At 44.9% G+C, this 21,074-nt stretch overlaps 1 protein-coding gene across 2 annotated transcripts in view; it reads right to left on the minus strand.

The window, feature by feature from the left end:
• Positions 1–21,074, minus strand: part of LOC122547329 (H(+)/Cl(-) exchange transporter 4) — a 112,816-nt gene that overhangs the window by 52,281 nt on the left and 39,461 nt on the right. The window contains exons 1-3 of one of the 2 annotated variants that reach the window (XM_087993004.1): positions 20,145–20,166; positions 11,995–12,146; positions 3,915–4,014 (exon numbers count right to left, since the gene is read on the minus strand). In XM_087993004.1, coding sequence (XP_087849130.1) covers positions 3,915–4,014; positions 11,995–12,138 — 244 coding nt within the window. In that variant the 5' untranslated portion in view covers positions 12,139–12,146; positions 20,145–20,166. Of the gene's footprint in view, positions 1–3,914; positions 4,015–11,994; positions 12,147–20,144; positions 20,167–21,074 lie in introns of those variants that run through there. The other variant, XM_087993003.1, reaches the window with a different exon arrangement.

Raw genomic sequence — 21,074 nt, forward strand, 5'->3', positions numbered from 1 at the left:
AATCTCTCTGGGAATGCCAAGGTTTCCTAGATAGCACCTCTAACCTCCACAACTTCACTTATCTGGAAGGACATGGGAAGCAAAATGCAACACGGCCTTCTCCAAATCAAGCCCCATCCAAATGGGGGAATGCAGCAAGCATTCTCTCATTGTTGCTAGGTCAGAAACCTGGAACTCAATCTCTTAACAAGTGCAATTAGGAACGGGCAACAAATGTTAGCCTTGCCAACGACGTTTGTATCCTTGCAAATGATTTTTAACTAACACATGAGACCAAGAATTAAGATAAGCCAAAGAACCACCAATTACTTTTAATTATTAAAGTGCAATTGGGACTGAACAGATGAAAACAGAAGACTGCCTTTTGCCAATCTCGAGGTCACTGCAGCACACACCAGAAAATCCACAAGACTCACACAAGAGCACAAAATGTTTGAAAGAAAATGACTGTCCAGTAAGAAATTTAAATCTTATTTAAAATGAGTCTTGTTAAAACGCTAGAAAAGGGAGCATGTAAAAGGATACAGAGAAAGGGCAGTAACTTGGACTGTGATAGCCCCAGTTGAGGGTAAGCACAGAGACAACTTAACAGTGCCTTCACTGGCGCTATCATTTCTAGCAGTTTTTGCAAGTCTCCTAAGCCACTGTTAAAGGTCAAATTTTCTGACAGGGGCAAAATACTGCAGGCCCTCGAAGTCTGAAACTAAAAATATTCAGCAGATCCAGGCAGCACCTGTAGAGACAGAAGCAGAGGTAATGGGCCCGAAACGTCGATTTTGCCTGTCCTCGGATGCTGCCTGAATTGCTGTGCTCTTCCAGCACCACTAATCCAGAATTGGGTTTTCATTATCAAGGCAAGGTTCATGAACTTGTCAGACCCGCCTTAATTAAAACTAAGAATTAAGACAGAGAGACAGAGAGGGAGAGGGAGACAGGGGAAGGAAGGCTGGAGAGGGGGAGGTCATGGGGGTGGGTTAGAACTGACTTGTGCTGATTAGAATACTTGCCTTGGTTTACAGGAACTTCTGTTTCATACGTTGTTAAACCCTCTGACTCTCACCCCTCACTTCCATCCACTCCTATGGTTTCTCATACCCTCCCATGCCAACTCAATGCCAATATATTCCCGCACCAACACTCCATGCTGTCTCATACCTTCATGTTAATTTGATAGTCGCTCAACTAGTATCTACCTCATATGGCAATGATAAAGAATAAACTTCTAACAACCTAACACAACTCCCACATGACGGTAGAAAAACACAATTTTTTTTTGTGAATTCAAAGCTTTTTAAATCTCAAATAGTTAATCATTTATAAAATTAAATAAATTTCTATTCAGTCGCCAAATCCAAGACAACAAATCCTTTAATAGAATCTTTAAACTATCAATTAAACAGTGAACGCAGAACATATAGGAGAAATTGTCCTAGGTTTTACAGAGGAACCTCGATTCTCAGAATATCGATGATCTGAATTTCAGATTATCCGAAGAAGATCTCAAGATCCCAGAAAAATGTTACATCAGAGAGGTAAGTGTACTTGGATTACCTGTACTGAAGAACTTGTGATAAGGCTGGCAAAAGCAAAGAAACACAAGCACCTCAAGCATCAGCGACTGGATAGTTTTTAGGTAAGGGTTAGTTACACATCCCTTTTGCAAAAGTAAGTGTTTTACCGTATTCCTGTCACTTATCGGGCCATTCATGCAAAGAAATGACCAAGAATGTAAACACATGCATGAGGCAATGTTTCTGCCTTTCTAGCGTGACACTGAGTTCACGGAAACCAACAAATGCTCTTGTAATCGTAGAAGCTGTTCGGGATTGTTTAATGTTGGAATTTCATATACAGCATTTCTCTGAAGGTAAGGGTTTAACCCTTCTCAGTTCAACCTACAATTTGCAGAATGCAAATATTCATTTGTTTAAATGGCAGACTCATTAAAATTGTAGATTTAAACAAATTCTCTGGTAGAGCACAGCGTTAGATCAGTATGGCTTCCCCTGTTTAACGTAAAATCGATTATCCGAATAATCAATTATCCGAATGAAATAGTGCCTGCCCATCTCGTTCGGATAATCGAGGTTTCTCTGTATTTTGAAACGCAGCCAAGCATTCATAATGACAACTGTAACCAACTAATGCTGGAGATTGCAGCGGGTCAGAGAGAGAGAGAGCAAGCTAACGTTTCAAGTCTTGATGGCTCATCAGATTCATCGGAGTTGTGATTGCCAGCATTTTTTTGCTTTCAGTACAGATCCCAGCATCTGCACTAATTTACTCCTACATTCAAAGTGTCAATTTCCTTTGGGAAATATCAACAACAGCTCAACTGAAATTGCCAGCTGATGTGTCACATTTATTTCTAACTACACCAGCTGATCTCAGCAGTCCAGCAGGCAATATTTTTCACACTCACTAACAGCAGCAGTCTGTTTTTGTCAGTCTTAAAAGAGTAGGGCAATTTAAAAACTTCGAGTTATGACACCCAAATAAATTTTATTGGTCAAAAAATGAGGGCTGGGTGAATTCAGCACTGAGTTTTGAGACTTCCATTTCATCCTTGTCACCTCCTGATGCATTTACTTGTGTCGCTTGATGGTGACAGACAGATAAGTTCTGAAAACCAAGTGAGGTCCAGCTCAGTTATTTAGCAAACACTCTCTGAGTACTGGCTGCTCTGAGTGACAGAGGGTGGTGGTGGAGGGTTGCTTTTCAGCCTGGAGGCTTGTGACCAGTGGAGTGCCACAAGGATCTATGCTGCGTCCACTGTTTTTCATCATTTATAGAAATGATTTGGATGTGAGCATAAGAGGTATAATTAGTAAGTTTGCAAATGACACCAAAATTGAAGGTGTAGTAGACAGCGAAGAAGGTTACCTCATATTACAACGTGATCTTGATCAGATGGGCCGATGGGCTGAGAAGTGGCAGATGGAGTTTAATTCAGATAAATGAGAGGTGCTGCATTTTGGAAAAGCAAATCAGAGCAGGACTTATACACTTAATGGTAAGGTCCTAGGGAGTTGCTGAACAAAGAGACCTTGGAGTGCAGGTTCATAGCTCCTTGAAAGTGGAGTCGCAGATAGATAGGATAGTGAAGAAGGTATTTGGTATGGTTTCCTTTATTGGTCAGAGCATTGAGTACAGGAGTTGGGAGGTCATGTTGCAGCAGCACAGGACATTGGTTAGGCCACTTTTGGAATATTGTGTGCAATTCTGGTCTCCTTCCTATCAGAAGGATGTTGTGAAAGTTGAAGTGTTCAGAAAGGATTTCTAAGGATGTTGCCAGGGTTGGATGATTTGAGCTATAGGGAGAGACTGAACAGGCTGGGGCTGTTTTCCTTGGAGCGTCGGAGGCTGAAGGGTGACCTCATAGAGGTTTATTAAATCATGAGGGGCATGGATAGGATAAATAGGCAAAGCCTTAGGGTCAGAGGGGAAAGATAGAAAAGGGACCTGAGAGGCAAATTTTTCACACAGAGGGTGGTGTTTGTATGGAATGAGCTGCCAGAGGAAGTGGTGGAGACTGATACAATTACAACAGTTAAAAGGCATCTGGATGGGTATATGAATAGGAAGAGTTTGGAGGGATATGGGCCAAGTGCTGGCAGGTGGGACTAGATTGGGTTGGGATATCTGGTTGACGTGGACGAGTTGAACCAAAGAATCTGTTTCTGTGCTGTACATCTCTATGACTCTATTAACAGAGTAACAGCCTGGAGAGTGTACAAAAAAAGGACAGGTTGGAAAACATCATTAAGTAGGCCCACATTCATGACAGTTGAGGAATGGTGACTGGATTCTTCCCCTATCCCACCCCACGCCTCAGATACTCACCATCAGTTGAGGTGATCACATCAACTGTTTGAACAATATGCTTTCAGGATCATTCCACTGTGAAACCATACCTGCCAGAAGTCCAATCAGCAACATCACTACCCATCCCGACCAGGCATCCAACAAGCCCTTGATACGTTCCCATAGCGACTCCTTACTGCGGCTTGTGATCTGAAAATAGAGGCAGGTTATGTTTCAATCATTCTAATTATAGCACCCTCCCCTGCTTTTACGGTAATTGCACTGCATTAACTACAATTAATGTCAATGTTGCCTCATTTCACTGTGAAGTTTATGCATGTTCGTGATCTGAAAACCAGTTATCAATGGCAAAGGATAACGTTTCAGGCATCAGGCTTGTCTCGAGTTAGATGCATCCTCCTCCTGAGTCAGGAGGTGGTAGGGTTCTAGCCTAGCTCCAGAGAACGGAGCACAATATTTGAGCTGACGTTTCAGTTCAGTGCTAAGCAATGCACTGATGGAGGGGCTGCCATTCAGTTAATATGCTAATCCTCTTGACTGCACGTTAAAGACCCCTTAGCATCATTTCAAGTAACAGCACCGACATTCTCTTCTGTGTCTATTTTCCCCTCAACCATCCTACTAAAACACACCACTGATTGTGGGAACTTGCTGTACACAAACTGGCTGCTGTGTGTCTGGAAGGATCTGAAAGGGTTAATACACAACTGTGTGCAGTAAGCACTCTCTGCCACACAGGGGAGAGAGATAAGGCTTGGTCCTCCCCACAGTCTTTATTGTAATGTGGAGCTGAGTAGCTGAAGAGACGCAATAAACTCCATCTTGTTGACTCTCCAAGGCCCACACTGAGATCATGGGTGAGGGCACATGTAACGGCTATCATATTACCTACATTACAACAGTGATTGCATTTCAAAAGTACTGTTCAGAACAGGCTGCAAAGCACTTTGGGAAGCCTTAAGGTTTTCAAAGGCATTGATTAATTTATTTCTTCCTTTTCCTTTCCTCCTTTGATTTCTTTCCAGAAGTAGATTAACATACAAGTCTTTGGTCAGTTCTGAACTAATTGTTAGGCTCGTATAAATTACAAGAGAATGCAGACACACAGTGACACCTGGTCTTGCAGGAATGCTAACACTGTTACTCTGCACCAAGATGTTCAATGATTTAAATAAGATCCTGGGTTAAAGTTAGCAGATTAGCTGATCCTTACCCCCATCTGATCCAAAGAGTAGAGATACTTTGTGTTAGTGACTTCTCTCTTTACACCTTTAGACCAAATAATAGATGGATACATGAAAAGGAAAAGTTTGGAGGGATATGGGCCAGGAACAGGCAGGTGGGGCTAGTTCAGTTTAGGATTATGGTCGGCATGGACTGGTTGGACCAAAGGATCTGATTCCATGTTGTGTGACTCTGTGACTGTGACTGGGACTATAACAGAGGATGAGAGACCTTACCCTTGCTCTATCACACTAGGGTATCACCTCTTACACACTTCTCATCAGTTCTGAGCACGGCTGTCAACAATTAGAAGTATTTTGTTTTTATTCTGGTTATCCCTGGCTAGGCCAGCATTTATTGCTCATCTCCATTTGCCCAGAGGTCAGTTAGGGGTCAACCACGTTGCTATCGATCTGTAGTCACCTACAGGCCAGGGCAGGTATGGATGATGGTTCCTTCCCTAATTAGTGAACAGGACATTAGTGAACTCGATGTTTCTTGTATGGTCATCATTAGACTCCTAATTCCAGACTTTTACTGAATTTAATTTCCACCATCTATCACAGCAGGATTTGAACCCCGGTCTCCAGAAATCTAGGGATAATACCACAAGGTCATCACCTTCCCCTTATTTCTTAACTTAAACAAATCATTTCCATATTACTGTCTCTATTAAAACCGAAGTGATGTATGGATACAGGAAATCTTCACATGTAGAACTGTTAGTACCCCCTCATATTCTCCTTTTCCTTAAAAAAAGATTCTTCTCCATCTTGGCATGATTACAATCTTCAACTAAGTTACACTGTAAATATTATTACTTCACAGTCTTGGTATCCTCACATTGACTGGTGAAAGTACATTAATAATAGAATCCTTGAAAAAGCAGAGAATTTCTATTCGCAGCACCTTATCAGAAGCCACCAGGAATACTGAGTTCATATTCATAGTACCAACAAGTGTGGTTAATTCAGCATCTTAAAATATAGTACCAAACTTAAAGAAAGATCATATAATTATGCAAAGACAAGGGGAAGGTCAGAGATTGGACAGAATTTTTTTTTTTAAAAAAAGCCAAGTACGCAGGTTGACAAGTGCCTGGATTCTGATGGATCTCATCCTAGGATCTCGAAAGAAGTAGTGAATGAGGTAGATTTGTAGTGGAGGCAGAACACAGGAAACTACAGGCCAGTTAACTTAACTTCTGACCGAGGGAAATGTTAAAAAGGTGTTCTTGGAGAAGAACAAGTTCATCAGGCACAGTCAACACGGTCACAAACAGAAACAGACTTCGCTGGAAAATCTCAGCAGGTCTGGCGGCATGTGTGCAGAGAAATCAGAGTTAACGTTTTGGGTCCAGTCACCCTTCCCCTTTCGCGATATTGTGAACTAGAAATCATATTGTGATGATGCTGTGGCTTTCAGAGGTGTGTTTTGTCCTGGTTTCCTTTGGAGACACACTGGGGAATAGGTGCGGCGCAGTCTATGAGAAGGTAAACAACTTGCGAGGCCTTGAATTTAAATTAACGTTTGAACAATAGAAGCAGCCCGAGTGGGTGTGGTCAAGCTCTCACAGCTCCAGGAATTTTAATTAGCTTTCAGCAGTTGTTTCAGCAGGATTGGAAGGTGGTGAATCTCTCCTGGCTTTTACTCTCTCAGAATTGTTCTTTCCTCCTGCATCACCCTCCTTCGACTGACTGAACTGGTCCTCATTCTTAACAACTTCTCCTTCCAATTCTCCCACTTCCTCCAAACCAAAGGAGTAGCCATGGGCCCCAGCTATGCCTGCCTCTTCATTGAATATGTGGAACAGTCCATCTTCCGCAGCTACACTGGCACCACACCCCACCTTTTCCTCCGCTACATCGATGATTGTATTGGCGCTACCTCGTGCTCCCATGAGGAGGTTGAACAGTTCATCCACTTTACTAACACCTTCCACCCCGACCTCAAATTTACCTGGACCGTCTCAGACTCCTCCCTCCCCTTCCTAGACCTCTCCATTTCTATCTCGGACCACCGACTCAACACGAACGTTTACTATAAACCGACTGACTCCCACAGCTACCTAGATTACACCTCCTCCCACCCTGCCCCCTGTAAAAACGCCATCCCATATTCCCAATTCCTCCGCCTCCGCCGCATCTGCTCCCAGGAGGACCAATTCCAATACCGTACAACCCAGATGGCCTCCTTTTTCAAAGACCGCAATTTCCCCTCAGACAATGCTCTCCACCGCATCTCCTCCACTTCCCGCTCCTCCACCCTTGAACCCCGCCCCTCCAATCGCCACCAGGACAGAACCCCACTAGTCCTCACCTTCCACCCCACCAACCTCCAGATACATCGTATCATCCTCCGTAATTTCCGCCACCTCCAGACAGACACCACCACCAGGGATATAGTTCCCTCTCCACCCCTATCAGCATTCAGGAGAGACCACTCCCTGTGCGACTCCCTCGTCAGGTCCACACCCCCCACCAACCCAACCTCCACTCCCGGCACCTTCCCTTGCAACTGCAAGAAGTGCAAAATTTGCACCCACACCTCCCCCCTCACCTCCCTCCAACGCCCCAATGGATCCTTCCATATCCGTCGCAAATCCACCTACACCTCCACACACATCATTTACTGCATCCGCTGCACCCGATGTGGTCTCCTCTACATTGGGGAGACAGGCCGCCTACTTGCGGAACGTTTCAGGGAACACCTCTGGGACACCCATAAGACCATAAGACATAGGAGTGGAAGTAAGGCCATTTGGCCCATCGAGTCCACTCCGCCATTCAATCATGGCTGATGGGCATTTCAACTCCACTTACCCGCATTCTCCCCGTAGCCCTTAATTCCTTGCAACATAAAGAATTTATCAATCTCTGCCTTGAAGACATTTAGCATCCCAGCCTCCACTGCACTCTTCACCTGCACCAACCAACCCAACCGCCCCGTGGCTGAACACTTTAGCTCCCCCTCCCACTCCGCCAATGACATGCAGGTCCTTGGCCTCCTCCATCGCCAGATCCTGGCCACACGACGCCTGGAGGAAGAGCACTTAGGAACCCTCCAACCACACAGGATGAATGTAGATTTCTCCAGCTTCCTCGTTTCCCCTACCCCCACCTTATTTCAGTCCCAACCCTCGGACTCAGCACCGCCCTCTTGACCTGCAATCTTCTTCCCGACCTCTCCACGCCCACCCCCTCTCCGGCCTATCACCCTCACCCTCACCTCCTTCCACCTATCTTATTCCCAGCGCCCCTCCCCCAAATTCCCTCCCCCCAACTTTTATCTCAGCCCGCTTGGCACACCAGCCTCATTCCTGAAGAAGGGTTTATGCCCGAAACATCGATTTTCCTGCTCCTCGGATGCTGCCTGGCCTGCTGTGTTTTTCCAGCACCACATTTTTCAGAACTGTATGTGAGACAATCTGTTTTATGAATTTGCCTTTTGCCAAGTGTGTACTTATGGGATGTTATTATATTGGAGCAGTTACTGTTTCATAGTAAAATAATCTACTATTCTGTTAAGTTTTCCAATAGAGTTAAGTTATTCCAAATTCCTCTTTCTTTTGTTGTATTTTAACCATAATGTTTGAATAAATTGTGTTTTGCTTAATGACAGGTAGTTTCACCAATAAAATGTACCTTTAAAATAAGAAAACATTAAGGTGTAGTCTACCATCATAGTATATTTTGAGGGGATCTGGACTGGCTGATGATAATATTCAGTCAATCTGTTAAAATGTGTGACGGACGTGCTGTACTTACATTTCAAAAAGGTGTCCCTTAAAGTGCCCCATCAAAGATTATTGCAAAGAATAAAAAGTCACGGTGTGGATCTAGCGACAAAAACAGAAGTTGCTGGAAAATCTCAGCGGGTCTGGCAGCATCTGTGAACAGAAATCAATGTTAACATTTCGGGCCCAGTGACCCTTACTCAGAACCATGGGGCTAGCACATCGGTATGGACCGAAGAGTAAGTGGCTAACAGGAAGCAGACAGCATGTGTGCATGGGTCTTTCTCAGGTTGGCAAGATGTAACGTGTGTGCCATAGGGGACTCAACTGTTTATGTTTTATGTAAATGACTTAGATGAAGGACAGAGGTTACGATGTCCAAATTTGCTGGCGACACAAAGATAGGAAGGAAAGTAAGTTGTGAGCAGGAAGGGTTCAGAAAAGATTTACAAGGATGTTTCAGGGTTGGAGGATTTGAGCTATAGGGAGAGGCTGAACAGGCTGGGACTGTTTTCCCTGGAGCGTCAGAGGCTGAGGGGTGACCTAATAGAGGTTTATAAAATCACAAGGGACATGAATAAGATAAATAGACAAGGTATTTTCCCTGGGGTGGGGGAGTCCAGAACTAGAGGGCATAGGTTTAGGGTGAGAGGGGAAAGATAGAAAAGGGACCTAAGGGGCAACTTTTTCACGCAGAGGGTGGTACGTGTATGGAATGAGCTGCCAGAGGATGTGGTGGAGGCTGGTATAATTGCAACATTTAAAAGGCATTTGGATGGGTATACGAATAGGAAGGGTTTGGAGGGATATAGGCCGAGTGCTGGCAGATGGGACTAGATTGGGTTGGGCTATCTGGGCAGCATGGACGGGTTGGACCGAAGGGTCTGTTTCCGTGCTATACATCTCTATGACTCTATGACACAAGGAGGTTACAAAAATAGATTGACAGGTTAAGTAAGTGGTTAAAAGCATGTTAATAGAGTATGACGTGGGGCAGTGTGAAAGAATAGATGGGAAGAGTAAAAGAAGCTAATTATCTATATCAGGAGAAACTGCACAGCAATCAGGGTGTTCTTGAGCAGGAATCGCAAATGATGAGTATGCAGGTACAGCAAGTAATCAGGAAGGTTAATGGAATGTTGTCATTTATCACCATGGGAACTGAATACATAAGTAGGGAGGTTCTGCTTCAGTTATACAGGGCATTGCTCAGACCACATCTGTGTCCAGTACCAGTCACCTTGTTTAAGGAAAACTGTAAATGCACTGGAGGCAGTTCAGCAAAGGGTCACCATACTGATTCTTGGAATGGTCACATGGTCTTAAGAGAGAAGGTTGGACAGACTGGGATTTTATCGATTGGTGTTTAGAACGACAGGTGCCCTCTTGATTGTAAAACATAAAGTCCCGAAGGGTCTTCACTGGGTAGATGCGCAGACGATGGTTTCAGGTTTACGGGTCACTGTTTTATAATCAGGAGTCACCGATTTAAAACAGAGATTGGGTGAAATGTTTTCTCTCAAAGGGTTGTGAATCCTTATCTGAAACCGTGGTGGGAAGAGAATCCTTGAACATTTTTAAATTCTTGTAGGGGAAGGTTGAAAGGTTTTTGGTGGGAATGTGGATTTCAGGTCACAATCAGTTCAAACATGATTACAAAGAGTTGCAAAGCAGGCTACAGGGCCTGAATGACCTATTCCTGCTCTCAATTCACATGGAGTGCTACAGTGGCTCAGTGGCCAGCACTGCTGCCTCACAGTACCAGGGACCTGGGTTCGATTCCACCCTCGGGTGACTGTCTGTGTGGAGTTTGCACATTCTCCCCGTGTCTGTGCAGGTTTCCTCCCGATGTCCAGATGGATTGGCCAGGCTAAACTGCACATCGTGCCCAGGGTTGTGCAGTCTGGGTGGATCAACTGTGGAAAATGCAGGGTTATGGGGTGGGAGGATCAGTGTGGACCGGCTGGGCTGAATGGCCTGCTTCCCCATTGCAGGTATTCTACATTCATATCATCAACATGTTAAAGTATAAAGGTTGAAGAATATTCTGAGAAGATGGGCTTACATTTATGGAAGGAACTGTTGAATTATGCATATGGATTGGCCGTGAGAATGTAGATTGCAAAGGAAGTATTAATTTTAAACCCATAGCAATGATTCTAAATTCAGATGTCTTTAACTTATTAACCAAAGCACCAAAAGTGAAAATGAAGTCCTTGTTGGCTCCCAAGCAAAGTGTCACATTTTAAAAACAATCTTACACCAAAACTCCACCCAAGAGGGGAAAGGATAGCATTAAACAAGTTCTCCTCACAGTAAATTGACTGGGATGTGATTTAACGACTCCGCACTATTAGGCATCTCCTCTTATTACACCCTCTGCTATTTCACTTTCTAATGCCTGTCCTGGAAAGTACAATCAAAACAGAAGTGCAACAGAGTTGAACGGAGTGACGCTGTCAGAACTGTGCTGTGCACGTTAGGTTAAAATAACTGCGACAAACTCGGATGGTGATGATTGGCCTCCCATTAACCACAACCACCTTCCTTCGGGTGTGACTCCAACCCATAGAAATCTCTCAGATTTCCACGGGCTCTGATTTTACTGGGGCTCCTTGATGCCTCGGGTCAGTCATATACTGCCTTGGCATCAAAGGCAATAAAAGGAGAATCGACGTTTCGGGCATAAGCCCTTCTTCAGGCTTATGCCCGAAACTTCGATTCTCCTTCTCCTTTGATGCTGGCTGACCTGCTGCGCTTTTCCAGTAACACATTTTTAAGCTCTGATCCCCAGCATCTGCAGACCTCACTTTCTCCTAGTTGGCATCAAAGGCAGCTCACCTCACACTGGATGTATAGTCACCCAGCTCTCCACGTTCTCGTCCTGTTGGTGTGTGGAGTTTACTGCTGCATGTGTGATCCTCAGCATTGTAGCAAGATTTTCCCCAGCACCTCTGTGTGCTGGGCGTCAGTTCCAACTAACACTCGCCTGAAAGGCCACACTCGGGATATGAACTCTCTCAAAACTGGAACCTATTTGTCCAATTGTTGCTGGGTCAAAATCCTAACGCCACTGCGTCAGTATTTTACATCTCGCACTGCGGCGGTTCAAGAAGGCAGCTCCCCGCCAACCTTTTGTGAGCAACTAACGATGGGCGTTTAATCCCAGCCTTGCTACAAATGGTCAAGCAAAAGAAGAATGAATATACCTTTCTATGTCTATCAGTATCGCGGGACTTTTCTCTTAGCCAGTCGATTGTGTGAAAGTCCTCGTACATTCCGACCTCCGGGACTGCTTCACCCAGGAAGTCCAGTAAATTCCCAGAGCCATTCATCTCACCTCCTGTGGCCATTCTCGATCCTGTTAAAAAGGACAGGAAAGGGTCAAGCCAAGAAAAAAAGCATCTCAGTGGAAAGAAAATGATTTGAACAGTGCCTCAGAATCTGTCAGAAAGGTTCTGCTGTTACTACACGGGCTATTATATCTCACAACTCAACCGCAGCATTCCAACACCAGAGTTGCCAAACTTGTTACCACTGGGATCCCAGTTCAAGGCTAGAGAGTCACCGTGATTCCTGAGTGCAAACTGTGAGAGTGCGCCAGGATAACACAGGGCTCGCTCAGTCCTGTTAGTGGGGGCTATAGAGGGGGTGATCTGGAAAAGCTCTGGGTGCGGCGTCGAGAAAGTTGTAAGGAGTTTTCATAGCTTTCTCAAAAAAAAATGCAAGGTCTACCTTTTGACTGCTGCAGGCCTCACAGTCGAATCGTTCGGGGCCACGCCCGTGATTCGAATAATTTTTCACTTTTAAAAAAAAAACCACAAAGACTTAAAGCTGCCTCGTAGCTTTTATCACCCAGTCAGATCTCCCTGCTTCCTCACCAATTGGGAAGCCCTGCTCTAACAGTCATGAAGCACTCAGGGTAATGTTCATGAGTGGTGCTATATAAATGTAAACGATTGGGCTGGTAAAATGGGGGAAGGTCAGGCATAAATATTGAAGGTGGGGGGGGGGTGCGTCGGTGACATCAAACCACCCCACAGATATTTTAACCAGCGTGGGAACGGGGGAAGGAGTGGAGTCGGTGTGGAGGAGCAAGTTGTGTCTCCAAGAGCTGCTGACGAGCACCTGGGTGCTAGGCTGGTGGCCTACTGTGGCACTGTAACCATCCTATGATCGCGTGATAGGGTGAGCCATCAAGACAATGCTCCCCTCTGTAGGAGATACAGACACCGGAGGGTATGGTTTCAACGCTCCCGGTTAAGGCAGAGATGGGGAGAATTTTCCTTCCCTCAGCAGGCCAGGCCAGCAGGCTGTGGAACTCTCTTCACCCTGACAGCAGTGCTGACTGGGTGGGTGTAGCTTTCTTTCAGCCTGAGGTTGACAGATTCTTGATTAATGAGGAATTCAAAAGGCGGTGGACAGGCTGGTAGAGTGAGGCCATAACTAGATCGTCCATACCCTTATTAAACGATTTGGAGATGCCAGTGTTGGTGCTTCCAATTAAACCTGTTGGACTATAACCTGGTGTTGTGTGATTTTTAACTTATTAAACGAAGGAGTTTAAATGGACTTACTCCTGCTCATATTCAGAATTTCTCCCATAGAATACAAGAAGACAACTGAAAGTGAACAGGGATTTCCAATTTTAAAGTCTTGAAACTATTATTTAAACACCCCCCTTTTTTTACTAACAAAGGCGTTCACTTCTAAATCCCTCTCAAGCACACGTCATTTGTTTCTCTGGAAAATTATTGACTGACAATCCTCAGCCTATGTTGTTCTGTCACTGACCTTTAGATGGCACATCTAAACCAGCTGAAAAACCTTCTGGCAACTAAATCCCTTCCAGGAATTCCGAGGGCGTCACGTTGCCGGCAAGACTGGCATTTACTGCCCAGCCTTCCTGGCCCACGAGACAGTGCAGCAGTTTAAGATAGCAGGCGGGATTTTCCAAGGGAGTGGCCAGTCGCGTACTGTTTGCCGCGGCATTCCTTCTTCCTGTTGGGAAAGGGGATCGCATTCCTGACACGAGATTCCGGCCAGGGCTCCTTCAGAGAGACGCTAGAGCCATGTTTCCATTTCTGACAAGTCTCTCGCTGCGTGGAACTGTTGGGGTTGGCGCGGGGAAGGTGGGGTGGTTAAGTGGGGGGGGGGGGGGGGGGGGGCTAAACCACGCCCACCTTCTGGCAGCTGTCATTTGCCCCATTCTGTAACCTAAAGGTCCAGCCTCACAGAGAGCCACTTTGACAGCCCCTATTGAATGGGAATGCCAGGGTGTGTGGTCGGTGTGGTGGGAGGGCAGGGTGCCAGGCAGGTAAAGTGTTAGGTGGGTAGGGATGGGGTGCCAAGGAGGCTGCCAAGCCTCAAGCTGCCAAGGGTCAGGTAAATGATGGTGTATTTAAGGTAGTTTGGGTTGAGGTGTTGGGTCTCATTCTGGGATGGGGGGAAGATGTAATTGACAGTGTAAGTTTGGCGGGGTCAGCTTAATGGCTACCCAGGAGCCAGACTGGACACTTAATAGCCTAACTTTTCCTGAGTATCTGTTTATTTAACTACAGTGGAACTTGGAATCCTCCACTCTAAATGTACATTTACGAACAGAATCTCCCAAGTTGCTTTGCAGTCTGCTGTGCATGGGATTCTGCAGAGACCCCATACATAACTCCCATCCACATTACCTGGCCATCAGGAAATTCAGGCCAGTATGAGGTAATCGGGCGATCACACTCATGGCCACTTTTACTGATGTGGGCTTTTTATTTCCGGGGAAAAAAAACAAGCCTTCACGGAACTGAACACTACCAAAAGCCTATTTTCCTCCAGTTTGTGAACTTGGGATTCTAAATGATAATACGACGTTCTGAACTTTTATCCAAGCTTTCCGTCATGCCTTGGTCTATTATTGGCTGCCCTTTCACAGACACAAGCAGCAAAGTATTGCCCTGCTCTGCCAACCACTTACACGTGGAGCCAATTTCTTGCCCTTGGTTAGTTCTCCTCTGACCCATACTACCTGTCCCTGTCAGAGCATCTTCGATATCTGAACCAGCAATTTTTATGCTTTTGCATTCCCGGTGCTAGCTCACTGGGAGGAGCCCTGATGGCTACACGGTTGCAGCTAACCACAGTTTGACCTAAGGTGAAGCCTGCTGGGGCAGAATGGCCTACAGCAACTTTCCAGCTGGTGTCCATGGCCAATGTAATCAAGCCAATGGCCTTAGTGAACTGTTTGTTCTCAGCACGTGCTTCAGATCGGTGAATGTGGCTGCTGTGGCCTTACTTTGTTGGTCACAGACAATGCCAAAGAGAGTGGGTGCCAGGTCTTCCAGCATGGATTGATTGGGAGAAAGTGAGGACTGCAGATGCTGGAGATCAGAGTCCAGAGTGTTTCCAACACCACACCCTCGACTCTGATCTCCAGCATCTGAATCCTCGCTTCTCCTAGTTGACTACAACCTTACTGTGAAGGTACTGCCTACCTTGAAGAAGTTCTCATCCTCCGACTACAAGGATCTCAGTGAGTCTCTCTCTCTCTCTCTCTCACTCCACCCCGCCCAGGTCATCTCCTCTGCTCTGAAGCTCTCTAGCCACATCCTGAAGCAGACTTGCTACCACAGCCACATCTCCTTCCTCAATGCCTTCCCTCGAAAGGATCACGGCCTCCTCATATATTGCTCTTTGGCAGTTAACTGGAGGTGACTGAGGTCTGGAATTAGCCTTCTTGACAGTCCTGACTCTCCTTGAGCTTCCCTGACACCACGCTGCAGCTGAAGCAGGTTGGCTGTGCTAATATCACTTTAAAAGGGAACACGCTAATCACAAGCAAGGAGCCAGGGTGTGGGACATATAACCAGAAGCTAATACATAATCTAGATTGCAACATGTAGTGTGAGCAATTTGCAACTGTGTTTTCCTGTAACAATAATTCCTGTGAATCTGTCTGCAGTAATATAGTTTTGCGTATAGTCAGTACAGAACTGGAGTGTTGCTGGAAAAAGACATTTTGTTGCAGCTTTTTTTGTCTTGCACTCATCAGGACAATTTGTAAAAACCACCAAACTTAAGGGAAAACTACACCAGTGAGCAACTCTCTTCCAGAATTCAAACTTGTCAACCAATCAGCACTCTCCTCCTACACAGTATAAATATTGCTTTTCCTTGACTCTTGCAAATGGTCCTGATTGTGGAAGACTAAAGGATTTGACAAAATATGGTATTTTCGGTAATACTCAAGTCCTATAATATACCTTTATATCAACAGAGTCTACATTTAGTTTACCAGTCCTGGTGCGAGATTGCTGAGTCATGTTACAGATATTTAGAATAACAACAGTTGACCAGCATAGCTCCAATCTTAAACTTTGGGTTTGCCGAAGGTTATGAAAAATCAGTGAAATGAAGTTGGAAAATCTCAAACAAATTGTAACCGAGGGCTCCTTTAAGCAGTGTTTCAAGTTAAAGATTCATGCTTGCACGTGAGTGGACCCAAGATTACATTACACTTTCATTTCCCAGTGAAAATAGCTTGAGGCGTTGCGCATGAAAGGACTGTTGGATTGATGTTCCTCCCTCTCGCTTCAAGCCAGAACCTGGATCACCTCTGGTGAAGATCCCGAGCAGAATGACAGAGAGTAGTTTTAGTGGGAGGTGGGCACAGCAACTTTAAGCCGGATACCACCCCATCCTTACCAGACAGAGTTAACTCACATTGGGTGTAAGATCTTCCAGAACATTGTCTTCTGGGAGTATTTGCTTGGTAGTAATTATCCTCATGTTGTGTCCAATCCGCTCAGGTAAAGAATAGCAAATATGTTCCTTGCTTCCTGGTTTCAATCAGCCAATTGACCAAATTATACCTTTTAAGTGACTTGAACTACCAATGCCACAAGTTACCTGAAACTCATGCCAGAACCGTTAGCACCAAATCATCCAAGTGTTGGCCTGCTATTCAGTCACCTAAGAGCAGAGGGAAAGCGTCCCTTCTAATAAAGGCATTCCAGCATTTCTGAGGCCAATGGTCATTAAGTGTACACAGCTTCACTGTATTACACAAACAAGAACAACTGGGTTATCAGATAACACTTGGAGGCTTAAGGTGTTTCACCAGAGCACAGATAAAATGTAACAGCATGTCACATAAAGCGATATGAGGACAGGTGATAAGGCAGGTTTTGCAGAACTCCTTGAGGAAACAGGGAAAGATGGATGATTTTTGTGAGATACATTTTGGTCTGTGCAGCTTAAAACAGCCAGCGATGATGGAGCAAAGGAAATTGGAAATGTAACCCATGCCAGAATTTGGGAATACAAGGTTCTTTGGAAGGCTGCAGGCCTGGAATGTTGGAAGACGTCCCTGCTCATCATGCTGGTGTATTTGCTGCGACCGTCCTCTTTCCCAACACGGGGCCTAGTGTGGTTGAGGGAAATCACTCTATAGAAGAGGTCTGGTTTATTGCAATTTAGCAACATGGTACAAGCTACATGAAAATGGTAAACATTGTTAGAGGGACCATGGGGATAACCCAGAGTGTTCTCCCATCATTTCCATCAGCATGGCTGTTACTTAAGGCACTCTTCAGTAATAACCTTTCCAAACTCCTTCACCATTAAACCACATCCCCCACTATGCTTTCCTCCCATTACGAATACATAAGAAATACATTTATTACTATCTCTTCTCACTACAGTGTCTCTTGCCAAAGTTTCAGTGTTCTCCCTGACCGCATTCTCCCCAGTCTCGGAAGATCGGTACAGTCTGTGTTGAAGACTGTGACATGAATCCTGTTCTAAACAGTGTCAGGCAGCTGTCCGAATGAAACAGGTATTTCCTTTACCCGTGGTATCCTGGATCTCTGAACCAGGCGATTTCTTCTCATCTGTGTTCTGGGTCTTTGAATCTTGGCATTTCCTTCTCCATGGTAACTTGTGTTTGATTCACCCTTTCCTTGGTTTTAATTTTACTCAGACTCCTTCCTTATTGAATGAGCCTGAGTGAGTTACTCCAGTACAAACTGGAGATGGTATACACTGTTACCGATGATTGTGGTGGCAAGCAGGGTGCCAATCAAACACGATGCATTGCCCCGGATGGCACTGGGTTCCTTAAGTGTGTTGGGAGCTGCACTCATCCAGGTAGGTGGGGAGCATTCCGTCACACTCCTGACTTGTGTATCCACTAACGATAGCTTCTATCTCAATGGGCCGGAAATGTCAAAATAGTATGCGGTGGCAGCAGTCCGTGGTTAAATTGCAGAAAAGCAAAACAAAAATTGCAAGATTTGGAAACCAAAGTTAAAAACCAAAGTAGAACTTGGAAATACCCTACAAGCATTCTGACTATGTATCAACAAAGGGTCTATGCCCGTCTCTCGTGGGTGCTGAGAGACCTCCAGAGATTGCACTATTGCCGGTGCGGTTGTTCTCTATTTCAAGAGAACCCACATTAAAATGCAATGATCTGGCTCAGAAACGTTGGCATCACTCCAAGGTTTAGTCTCTCTTCACACCAGCACATTTGTTACTCCCAGTATACTATCCTGTCAACAAGCAGTATGTATCTTCATCACGCATGTTGATGGTTTTGCAACAATTAACTTATAAGAAATGACCTTTGCCCTAGACAAATCTTAATTACTGTCTAGACAGGTCTCTATCCGACTACAGATAAGGGATCTTAATCTCTTAAACTGGCAAGCCAATGCAAAATTGAAACTGCACGTGACTACCAAATTGTTTACACGCCTCTTTTCTGCCTGCATCCACAGCAAATCTAAATTCAATACTGAATCCGGATTAAGATAAGGTACGAAATAGGAGCAGGAACAGTCCACTTTACCCCTCAAGCCTCTCCTGCCGTTCAATAAGATCATGGCTGATCTTCTACTTCACCTTCTTGCCTTATTCTCACATCCTTTATTTCTCTTAGCACCCACAATTCTACCGATCTCTGACTGAGCATCCACAGCTCTCTGGAGGAGAGAATTCCTGAAGTTCAAAACCCTCTTGAACTGAACCGTTTCTTCTCAGTTCTCTGTTAAACGGCCAACTTCTTATTCTGACACTGCGTTCCAACACTCGAGATGGTTAATCCTGTCAGGTTCTTGAAGAATGTTATACATTTCAATGAGATCTCCTCTCAGTCAACTTCAGAGAATATAGGCCCATTCCAATTGATTTTTCCTAATAAACTGTTTTCTCATCCCAGGAATCAAACTAATGGACCTTTATGGTGCTATCTGAATTATATTAAATCAATCAACACCTTTGATAACCTCAGGCTAATTTTAAACATTGGTATTTTGTAGGTCAATATCCTTCACACCTCTCAACTCTTCTGTCAATGGCTGAAATCACCTTTAACTCTCAGAAGCTGCACAATGCAAGTGATAGAGTTATAGAGCAGTTCCACGTGGATACAGACCCTTCGGTCCATCTCATCATTGTCAACCTGATATCCTAAACTAATCCATTTGTCGGCACTTGGCCCATATCCCTCCAAACCTTTCCTACTCATATACCCAGCCAAATGCCTTTTAAATGTTGTAATTGTACCAGCCTCCACCACTTCCTCTGGCACCTCATTCCACACACGCACCCACCCTCTGTGTGAAAAAGTTGTCCCTTCGGTCCCTTTTAAGTCTGTCCCCTCTCACCTTAAGCCAATGCCCTCCAGCTAGGTTGTTCCTCCAGCCCTTAACTTATTCACCTTTTATCTGACTGGTGTTCCCCTCAGCCCCCATCAACTCAGCTTATGACTCTGTTCTCTCCGAATCAGAAAGTTGTAGTTTCAAGTTGTGCTCCATGGACTTGAGCATAAAGTTGAGGTGGGAGGTGGTTTTGGAATTAAGTGTGCCACTTTGGGAAGATGGCACAGACTGGCTTACGCAGGAGATGTTGCCTGTAGAAAATCAGCCAAGCCCTTGAAAGTGCTTGGAACATGGGGCAGAAACTCAGTTAATGCTCTGGGGACCCGGCTTCAAACCCTGACATGGCAAATGGTGGAATTTGAATCAATAAAGAACCTGGAATTAGGGATGGAATGGTGACTGTGGAAACAGTGCCAATTGTTTGAAAAACCCAACTACCTCCACTGATGTCCTTTAGGGAAGGAAACAGCCATCCTTACCTGGTCTGGCCTACATGTGACTCCAGACCCACAGCAATATGGCTGACCCTTAACTGCACTCTGGGCAAATTGGGATGGGCAATAAATGCTGGCCTGGCCAGAAGTGCCCATATCCTGTGAGGGAATTCAAATAAACAGTAATGCTGCTATGAAGAATATGCAGCTGAACTGGGATCATGTAGGTGGAGGTTACTGTATTAACAATTCCTGAGATGTTACAATAAGGAGTACCTTTCAAAAAGTACTTCTCTGCCTCTGAAGGGCTTAAAACATCTTGAGCCGTGAAAATGTTAAATGCGAGTCTCTCTTTCAGCTGTTTCACAATAACTCCTTCAAGTCTGCTGTGTATTAGCCGGAGGCCATTAAGCAGTGCTGCAGGTTAAAACACACAACACAAAATGAGCAATCACCCAACAGGTACGCTCCCTCCTAAAGAAAATGTCAGCAGAAAACAGAAGGCACTCCATGCAGTGGGACACAGGATCTAAGCAAGACAAGGCAGTACCTGCCCATCTGTACACTGTCATAGACCAAAGTCTGTGGCTTTGATAAGGCCCAAGCTTCAGGAAGGGGTAGGCATCTGCTTTGAATCATTTCAATCACTGAATCTCTGAGCAGGGGCCAAATGAGCACACAAGGATTATGGCAGATTTATAAATGTGTACATCACAAAGTTATGTTCATGTTGGAAACTGCAACGGTTAAATGTAGGTCAAATGAAAGGGAGCCTTATCTGCAGGGCTGGAACCATTACAGTCTCTCTTTGATATGGCAGTGAATCCATGATGTTACAAGGTAAACAACAAAAGCCTCACTATCACTTGGGGAGACGCTCTGTCTCCAAGGACTCAGGAGAAAATTTAAATTATTCCAACAATTTCCCCAGAAGATTTGAAGGCAACAGGTAACCAAGGGTAGGTTTGAAGTTAAAGACAATGAATTGGAGTTTCCGTTCGAAAACAGGCTGTATATGTCAGGTTGCTATGGAGATGGTGTCTGGGGGTGGGAAGATTCTTTTGTTTAGGTATCCCAACTATGGGCACCAAGATGGCGGTCGAGTGGCAGCACAGTGGGCATCTGCTTTGCACACGGGGTTCCTCTGCTCTGTCCGCTCTTGCATTTATTTCTTCCGCTGTTTTTTTTCCTGTTCTTTCATTACTT

The sequence above is a fragment of the Chiloscyllium plagiosum genome, unplaced genomic scaffold, assembly GCF_037043375.1.
Source record: "Chiloscyllium plagiosum isolate Xiang-an unplaced genomic scaffold, Cpla_swu_hap1 HiC_scaffold_12, whole genome shotgun sequence".
NCBI lineage: Eukaryota > Metazoa > Chordata > Chondrichthyes > Orectolobiformes > Hemiscylliidae > Chiloscyllium > Chiloscyllium plagiosum.